Source organism: Astyanax mexicanus, chromosome 6 (genome assembly GCF_023375975.1).
Source record: "Astyanax mexicanus isolate ESR-SI-001 chromosome 6, AstMex3_surface, whole genome shotgun sequence".
Classification (NCBI taxonomy): domain Eukaryota; kingdom Metazoa; phylum Chordata; class Actinopteri; order Characiformes; family Acestrorhamphidae; genus Astyanax; species Astyanax mexicanus.
The window spans coordinates 56,168,998-56,179,095 of NC_064413.1; the positions used below are offsets into that span (position 1 = coordinate 56,168,998).

The 10,098-nt window shown below is 39.7% G+C and overlaps 1 protein-coding gene across 4 annotated transcripts in view; it reads right to left on the bottom strand.

The window, feature by feature from the left end:
- katnip (katanin interacting protein) overlaps positions 1 to 9,827 on the bottom strand; it is a 44,591-nt gene extending 34,764 nt beyond the window's left edge. For all 4 annotated transcript variants that reach the window (XM_049480067.1, XM_049480065.1, XM_049480066.1 and 1 more), the window contains exons 1-7: positions 9,742 to 9,827; positions 9,022 to 9,065; positions 5,043 to 5,128; positions 2,810 to 3,000; positions 2,024 to 2,109; positions 1,601 to 1,702; positions 1,422 to 1,517 (exon numbers count right to left, since the gene is read on the bottom strand). In XM_049480067.1, coding sequence (XP_049336024.1) covers positions 1,422 to 1,517; positions 1,601 to 1,702; positions 2,024 to 2,109; positions 2,810 to 3,000; positions 5,043 to 5,128; positions 9,022 to 9,065; positions 9,742 to 9,748 — 612 coding nt within the window. In that variant the 5' untranslated portion in view covers positions 9,749 to 9,827. The remainder of the gene's footprint in view (positions 1 to 1,421; positions 1,518 to 1,600; positions 1,703 to 2,023; positions 2,110 to 2,809; positions 3,001 to 5,042; positions 5,129 to 9,021; positions 9,066 to 9,741) is intronic.
- Between the last annotated feature and the right edge of the window lie 271 nt (positions 9,828 to 10,098).

Below are 10,098 nucleotides of genomic sequence, written 5' to 3' on the forward strand. Positions count from 1 at the left end.
GGGTCTGTGGTGGTGATTATGGAGATGTTTGGGTCTGTGATGGTGGTGATTGGGTCTGTGGTGGTGATTATGGAGATGTTTGGGTCTGTGATGGTGGTGATTGGGTCTGTGGTGGTGATTATGGAGATGTTTGGGTCTGTGATGGTGGTGATTGGGTCTGTGATGGTGATTATGGAGATGTTTGGGTTTGTGATGGTGGTGATTGGGTCTGTGGTGGTGATTATGGAGATGTTTGGGTCTGTGATGGTGGTGATTGGGTCTGTGATGGTGATTATGGAGATGTTTGGGTCTGTGATGGTGGTGATTGGGTCTGTGGTGGTGATTATGGAGATGTTTGGGCCTGTGATTGTCATCATGGAGATGTTTGGGTCTGTGATGGTGGTGATTGGGTCTGTGATGGTGGTGATTGGGTCTGTGATGGTGATTATGGAGATGTTTGGGTCTGTCATGGTGGTGATTGGGTCTGTGGTGGTGTTTATGGAGATGTTTGGGCCTGTGATTGTCATCATGGAGATGTTTGGGTCTGTGATGGTGGTGATTGGGTCTGTGATGGTGATTATGGAGATGTTTGGGTGTGTGATGGTGATGATTGGGTCTGTGATGGTGATTATGGAGATGTTTGGGTCTGTGATGGTGGTGATTGGGTCTGTGATGGTGATTATGGAGCTGTTTGGGTCTGTGATGGTGGTGATTTTGTCTGTGATTGTCATTATGGAGATGTTTGGGTCTGTGATGGTGGTGATTGGGTCTGTGATGGTGGTGATTGGGTCTGTGATGGTGGTGATTGGGTCTGTGATGGTGGTGATTGGGTTTGTGATGGTGATTATGGAGATGTTTGGGTCTGTGATGGTGATGATTGGGTCTGTGGTGGTGATTATGGAGATGTTTGGGTCTGTGATGGTGGTGATTGGGTCTGTGGTGGTGATTATGGAGATGTTTGGGTCTGTGATGGTGGTGATTGGGTCTGTGGTGGTGATTATGGAGATGTTTGGGTCTGTGATGGTGGTGATTGGGTCTGTGATGGTGATTATGGAGATGTTTGGGTTTGTGATGGTGGTGATTGGGTCTGTGGTGGTGATTATGGAGATGTTTGGGTCTGTGATGGTGGTGATTGGGTCTGTGATGGTGATTATGGAGATGTTTGGGTCTGTGATGGTGGTGATTGGGTCTGTGGTGGTGATTATGGAGATGTTTGGGCCTGTGATTGTCATCATGGAGATGTTTGGGTCTGTGATGGTGGTGATTGGGTCTGTGATGGTGGTGATTGGGTCTGTGATGGTGATTATGGAGATGTTTGGGTCTGTCATGGTGGTGATTGGGTCTGTGGTGGTGTTTATGGAGATGTTTGGGCCTGTGATTGTCATCATGGAGATGTTTGGGTCTGTGATGGTGGTGATTGGGTCTGTGATGGTGTCACTGACTTTGACCTGATCCATGTTGAGCAGAACTCTGTCTGCAGGGTCAGCGTCTGACTGAGACCCCAAAGCTCTGGATACGGTACAGTCCCGCCTCCCGTCCTGAGAGACACAGTAAAATACCACATCAGGAAAATATATACAAGATTAATCATTTTAAAAATTCAAATTCTCACTAATTTTACCTCCATGTTTACGCTCTCGTACGCCTCAAAGTCGTCAGAGTACCTATCTTCTGGAGACACTTTGATTCGGTCTCCTTTCTCTGTACGGATTTGGACCGACCCCTGCAGACAAGAAAAGAACAAGACTGTAGCTCCACTTCAGAATGAAAGAAGACACCTCCCATCCCAAAAACGGCAGGTTTAAGTTCATTTTTACTCTCCACTCATATAAAATCTACCTCTTCACAAACTGTCTTGATGCCAGCTGAAAGATACGAGTTGTACAGGGCTAGGATAGTAATGTTAGCTGAGCTAATTAGCCTTAGCATTTGTTTGTTTGGCAAATGACTGGCTGCTATTCATTGTATTACTAAAATTGCAATACTGAGGTAAAGTTATTACTAAAATTGAACTTAAATGTGGCTTAGGTGTGTGTGTGTGTACCTGGACCCATTCTCTGCGCTGTACTCTCTCCGGTGCAGTGTGGCTCCTCTGTGCTGGATGTTCTACTGAGCTCTTCCTGGAGGCATCTACAGATCAGATCAACAGCAGCTCTGTATTATTACTTTTGCTTTTAAAATACAGGATAATAATAATAATACATTTAATCTTGCAGTATCCGTCTCTACTCTTCTCTAAAGGTCTTTTGGAACATTGTTACAAACATTGGAACATTGTTACAGGTTACAGTATTAATATTTTTTAAAAAGAGCTATAGTTACTGCTCTTAAACTTTATTTTCACTTCGCATGCAGTGTTTTAGGAAGTTTTATCACTTTAGAAAATGCTGAATAAATGATTCTGTATTCAGGACAGATTCTGGGCTCATCTGGGGGACGAGAGGAACTTTTCTCAGAGCTTTGGATTGATTGCGCAATTCCATTTGTCTATTTTCTGAGTGAATAATTGCTGTTTGCTATTGTTTTTCTATTTTATTCCGATAAAAACACTGAGGTACGATGAGGAACAGCAGCAGGAGCTCCTCAGATAAAGTGCTGTTTTCATTTTTCTCCAGGTAGGATGGAGCAACATGAGTGTTTGACTTCACAGAGCTGAGCAACCAGTGTGTTAGCTTGTTATGTCAACATAACATGGTGGCATTATTTGAAAAATGCATGCCAGTTTTAATTTCCCTCGGGTACACTCGATGATACCACCCCGAACTACTGTGTATATATAGAAAAATATATTTGTATAATAGTTGTGTGTGATATTGGAATGTGTTGGTACCTGCGGTGTGTGTGTTTCTGTGTGCTGGTGAGGGGTTGATAAGGTATCTCTGGGCAGGTCTCCTGCTGGGGCGACTGATCTTAGCCACATTAGCATTAGCATTAGCGCCGTTGAGGTAGAGGGTGAAGCCCTGCTCCAACTGCTCCAACTCAGACTGCTTTGGGTCCTTAACCTGCAGCTTCTTCAACGCTCTGAGAGAGAGAGAAAGAGAGAGAGTGATACAGAGAGAGAGAGAAAGAGAGAGAGAGAGGGAAAGAAAGAGAGAGATATGTTAGAAGATGGTAAACTAATGGGGCGCCAATTGATCCAGTGGTCTTAAGTGCTGCCACTATGATCGGGAGCTCGCTGATTCGAATCCCAGTCAAGCAGCTTGCCATCAGCTGCCGGAGCCAGAGGGTACAGTACAGTAGATGGCGCACTCTCTTCCCCTCATCACTCCTAGGGTGATGTGGATCAGCACAAGGCTGCGTCTGTGAGCTGATGTATCAGAACCGAGTCGCTGTGCTTTCCTCCGAGCGTTAGCGCTGTGATGCTACTCGGCAATGCTGCCGCATCAGCAGCAGTTAAAAAAGAGTCTGACTTCATGTGTCGGAGGAGCAGAGTGTAAGACTGGTGGAAGAGAACATGATGCATGAAAAAATTGTGATTAAAAACCAGGGTTATTCCACCAAATATTGATTTCTGAACTCTTAAAACCTTATCAGTATGAACTTTGAGGTCTGAAAGCTCTGCATCTTTTTTGTTATTTCAGCCATTTCTCATTTACTGTACTGTACTATCGTTGAAAAGGGATAGAGTATTGTAAAACTAAATATTCTAAAACTATATCGATATTTTCATACACTCTCTTAATAGCTGTATCATAAGTAATTTGCACAAAATAGAGAAAATCTAAATTGTCATATCTCCATAGGAAATGACTGGTCATCTGACAGCATACCTGTCAAGTTTTGGACTTAAAAATAAGGGATTTTTTCCGCCGCCCCAACAGCCCAAACGAGGAAAAAAAAAAAAAAAAATATATATATATATATATATATATATATATATATATATATATATATATATATATATTTTTTAATATATATATATATATATATTTTTTTATTTATTTAATAGATTTAAAATTGAAATTGAAGGGTGCACAAATTTACAAAAAGGACATGGATCAGATATATTCCATAAGTAAATAATAGTCCTAAGGGGCCTACACAATTAATAATCTTTCATTAATACTTCTTTCTATCGTTCAGTCCACTCCTGATCAGTTCAGTTAATTTCAGCCCTCTCCACATTTTCTCTCTCTCCAGCTCAACCATCTCTTCTACCCCTTCTAAATAATACATTACATTACATTATAATACATTACCACAATACTTGAGATTTAAACAAATTCTAACAAACCCTAAAACTAGCCCTGAACTAATAGAGTTTGGAAATGATAGTTATTGGCTGATCAGGCACATCAGGGCAGGGCATTATATATATATGTAGATTTTTCTCAAACCCTGAATATCTATCTAGCTAATTCTAAAGTTAAGCTAACTGAGTCACAAGCTGTATTTTATTAAACACACAGTGGGTTTAATTTATGTTTTGATTCAGAGAAGAGTCTTTTTAACCAGCTATCAGAAACAATCTCATCACAGTTTACATGGTTAATTACCTTTCTTTTAGAAAAATCTCCGTATATCCAGATTAATTTTAACGACAGCTGCTCCGACTAGCTGCCTGAACTCACAGCGAGGGGAGGGGCGGGGCTTCCCGCACACTAAACTGCGCTCCGCAAAACCAGCTAGCTGATTGGCTGTTTCTCCTGAAAGGCGGGACTTTCTCCTTGAACCGGCACCACGATTGGTTAAGAGACACACAGCGGTCAGTGCATTGTCGCCTGTGGCCTATATATTTTTTTATTTAGTATAATACGGGAAATTTACGGGAAAATACCAATACGGGAGGACGGCGGGAAAGAGGAGTAAAATACGGTAGTTTCCCGGCCAAAACGGGAGACTTGACAGGTATGTCTGACAGTTTGTCGCTTGCTAGTGTGAAAGCAGTGTAACACTGAGATCTATCAGTGTTATCCAATCACAGGGATGTGTGTGTGTGTTCCACTGTAACAGTATCCATCTACTTCACACCAGTGTTAAAAATGGGGTCACACTGAACCAGCTCTTGGGTCATCTAACCTGTGTGTGTGTGTGTGTGTGTATCTGTGTGTGTGTGTTTTCACCTGTTTTTGTGCTGTAGGCTGATTAAATATTCATCCAGGTGATCTTCAGCAGAGTGTTGTTTTCCTGCCTCGATTTTCCTCACCTCCTAAACACACACACACACACACACACACACGTTCCATTTCAGTATTACATTATATTTATCCTGGTGTAAAAGGTATTAACTACTAGCTGTAGTAAACACACACAGGATGGGCTATTAAATAAAGTGAAAATGGACACTTTTGATTGAAGCAGAGGATCTTCTTAAAGCGATACATGAGCCAATCAAAGCTTCTCCTTACCCCCAAAAATAAGAAGTTTAGTCAAAATAAGATATTTGGACAGTATGAAACATGCTAATTAAATAACATAATGTATCTTTCATTTCCTTTGACTTTAAATAGACCTTTTTTATAATGATTACTGATGTTGCTATAAAACAAAGGAAGAAAAGAGAAACAGAAGTTCTGAAGCTTACAGAGCTGGTGATCAGTTATCCAAAGTCTCCAGAAATAAAAAAAGAGAGGAAGAACAGGAGTTCTGGAAAAAGAAAAAGAGAAGGAAAGAAGAGTCTGAGCAAGGAGGAAAGAGAGAAAGAGAAAAAACACTGAAATTCTCTGTATTTACTCTACTGGATATGGAATCCTTTAGAACAACGTCTAGTAAAACTGCCCCTTACAAACTTTCAGTAATCTAAACTCCCCAATACTACCCTATACTCCTCTATACTACACCAATACTCCCTTATAGCGCTGTATACAACCTTACACAATTTATATTCCCTCATAATACTACTACATACTCCCTATACGTTCACATTACCCCTTACAAACTAATAGCACCCTAAACTCCCTAATACTACCCTATACTCCTCTATACTACCCTATAAAAAACTATACTCCCTATACTACCCTACACTACTTACTATTACTACCCTATACTCCGCTATACTACCAATACTATGTTATAACCCTGTATAGTACCCTAAACAATCTATATTCCCCTCTTACAAACTTAAAATACAATAAACTCCCCAATACTACCCTATACTCCTCTAAACTACCCCAATACTCCCTTATACACCTACATATAACCCTACAAAATCTATATTCCCTCATAGTACTATATACTACATAATCCTCTACCATACCCTATAAAAAAACTATACTCCCTATACTACCCAAAACTACATTATACCTCTGTATTCTACTCTACAAAATCTATATTTACCTCTTACAAACTTGTAATACCCTTAACTCCCTAATACTACCCTATAATCCTTAACACTACCCTATAAAAACTATACTCCCTATACTACCCTATGCTCCTCTATTCTATCCAATACTATATTATACCCCTGTACACTACCCTACACAATCTATATTCCTCTCATAGTACAATATACTCTCTATACATTCTCTATACCTATACTACTAACTCACAATATTTTATACTACCCTATGCTCTGTATACTACTCTATACTCACTATACTCTTCTATATTACCCTATACTGCCCTGTGCTCCCTAATACTACTATACAGCACCCTATACTTCCTATTCGTTCCCTATACTCACTATACTGCCCTGTGCTCCCTAATACTACTATACAGCTCCCTATACTTCCTATTCGTTCCCTATACTCACTATAATGCCCTGTGCTCCCTAATACTACTATACAGCACCCTATACTTCCTATTCGTTCCCTATACTCACTATACTGCCCTGTGCTCCCTAATACTACTATACAGTACCCTATACTTCCTATTCGTTCCCTATACTCACTATACTCTATACTAACTATACTCATATATTACCCTACACTACCATATGCTCCTTAAACTACACTATACTAGCCAATATTTCCTATTCATTCCCTTTACTACACAATAGTCTATAATTCTATCCTATATTCTCTACACTGCCCTACACTATCTGGTACTCCCTATACTACTCTATACTGTCTTATACTCACTATACTCTAATATTACCCTATACTACCATATGCTACTTAAACTACTCTATACTAGCTTATACTTCCTTTTCATCCCCTATACTTACTATACTCTCTTATGCCACACGCTACTCTGTAATTCTATCGTTCACTTCTTTACACTGCCCTACACTATCTAATACTCCCTACACTACTCTAAACTGTCCTATACTTACATATGGTCCTTAAACTACTCTATACTAGCCTATACTTCCTTTTCATCCCCTATACTCAATTTATATTGCCCTAAACTACAATATAAAACCAATTTTTAAAGGATGCTATATACATTCTGCTATATACATTCTGATGTGCGGTGGATGACTCACCCAATAAAATATAACTGTTGTAACTGTTTCTGAAAATGATTCTGCTAAAATCAGGTCAGATTGAATCTCATCTATCTGCTCTTTTCAATGACTCTACTAATTACGGTCACCAGTGTTGTCTATAGTTTATCTATGTAACAGTATTGGATGGAAACACGGCTTATTTCTCATTTTCTCTCTAATTTCTTAACTAAATATAATATTTGAGAGGAATCCCAGCTATTGTGGAGCTGCAGGGTTTTATTTTACACCATAATCAGACTGTAACACACTAAAGCTCCTGTACTGAAAGATACAGGATGGATTCAGAAGCTCCACTGCAGCTGCTCAGTACAGAACCTCCAGAGTCATTACTTCACTAACATATGAAATTTTTAACACGAGCATGGGTTCTGCTCCTCAGCTGTCCTCCGTACTTCCTTCAGTGACAGTCCAAAGATATAACACACCGTCACATCAACCATACACTGTATAGTTAATTTTATAATAAAAACAATTGTTATTGCAGCATTACATACACAGATCATGAATGCATGCATTTATTTACATTGTAAATAATTGTAATTGTTTGTGGCCTACTTGTTTTTTTAATCTCGTGTAAAACGTAATCAAAATTTCCAATATAAAACAATTATTTGTTTCATTTCCAGTCAATTAGTACAAGTTCTGCAATGTCAGGTAGAAAAAGCAGAAACCCTTATTAAACAAATGACTAAGAAGCCTTAACAGCTAACTTTAACATACGATATTTGAGTGTTTAATGAATCCAACTATTATAAACTTTATTAGAGTTTCCATTATTTTTAGAAGACTAATTGTCAGTGTTTTTAAAGAAATATGCAGAGAGAGAGAGTTAACCTCACATTCTGCCCAAGTTCCAAAGCACACCACCTCATCTGTAAACCATGGTGTTGGACGTGTTCTTCTTATACAGGGATCCAAATCATACCAACACTTCTGTTAAACATGGTGGTGGAAGTATTCCTCAGTTTATCACAGAGGATGTCTCCAAGCTGCACCATTTAAGGCGTTTCAAATAAAATACCACCTCATCTGTTAAACGTGGTGGTGGAAGTATTCTGAAATCTGCAGAGAAATTCTTCCATAACTCATGAACTCAAGTTCATTCTTGACCTCTATACGAACATTTAATGACGCAGAGGTCTGAACTCTAGTGTGGGGAGTCCATTGTTGTGGATGTATTGTCTCCACATTGTTTATTGTTCATTGTTGTTGTCTTTGCCTACTTTAATAAACACATTGTTTTGCATTGTGTTGTCTTGTTAAAACAGAAGAGTTAAACTTGGTGTTGGATGGTCTGCCAGGTCTTGCAGGGGGTTGTCAGGGGTTTCTCTGTTTTGTAAAGTCCTATTGGCTTTTTCCTTTAATGTGCCAGTCTTTTGTTTGATTTAATATCAGAAACATATCTTGAAATAAGGATTTTTTTTTTGTTTTAAAAAAAATTTAAGAAAAATAAAGTGCCCTCTGTGTGCATATAGAGACTATGTGAATAAAACTGTTGCATAAACTCTTAACAGCAAAAAAAAAAAACATATACACATGCTCACAACAATGTTACTGAGGCAAATTTATTGGATTTTAAAGCTGACACACAAAACTAAGCAGATATCTCAAAAGCTCCGGAGCTCCGGAGCTTACCGCGGGGCTTCCCTTACCTCACTCCCCGCCGAGAGTCTCTGAGAGCGGCGTTCAGCTGCCCCTGTATCCCGGGGGTCGAAAAGGGGTGAAAACGCAGTGATAATAAAATGTTAGCAGCCTGAAATGTTTAAAACTGCTTAAAAATAATACAATCTATAGTAAAACAGCTCTAGTTTACTACAGTATTTCTTTAAAAAAAAATAGGAAAAGTGCAGCGGCCGCGATCCAGCTGTTAGCGGAAGATGCTAGGGAGGTTCCCCGCGGAGAGCGCTCCCTACGCCGGCTTACAGCGGCAGGACACACCGCGGCTGGAGGCTGGGCCCGGCTAAGCTAAAATATATATTTTTTAACACTTTTTAATGCAAAAGAAGTGGATTATTACATTCTTTTACTAAATTCTAGTAAAAAGTTGCTTTTTATCATAAAAAATATAGCCTTGTTGAAAAATATGTTTTTGGAATTGTCCGTTCCACCTTAAATGGGCAGTAGTTGCTGCATTCTGGCGTCTCAGGCATTCTGAAGCACCAGAATGCAACTGCTGCCCCATTTAAGGTGGAACGGACAATTGCAAAAACATAGCCCAATTGCAGCTGTTGGCCTACTTCAACAGCTTTACAACGCAGCACACCGACTCCAAACAACCGCCTATACCTATCTATATCAATCAATAATCAATTATCATACGTTATAATCGATTTTAGATTAAATCTACTCGTTATTGAAAACCGTTCACTCACAGTCCATCACATCTTATCCTCCAAACGGCGCTCCGCACGCGACTTCTGTTGTGGACAGATGGAGACGGTAACTAGGAGGACCACGGTCCAATCAGAAAGCAGCATACACCGTGGGCACGCCCACTCTCATAAACATGCATGGACACCGACCAATCGGAAAAGGCGTAACCTGTGTATCCAGGCGGAGACCACTTACTGTTTGGGTACATCTCAAACCTTTCCAAGTGCACTACATAGTGCACAAGCGTAGGGCGTATTGTAAATGCTTCTGCAGACTGAATAGTGCACTAAATAGTGTTAAAACATTACTAGCACTGCAATAGAAGATATAATTGTGCAGCATGTATTAGCATGCAT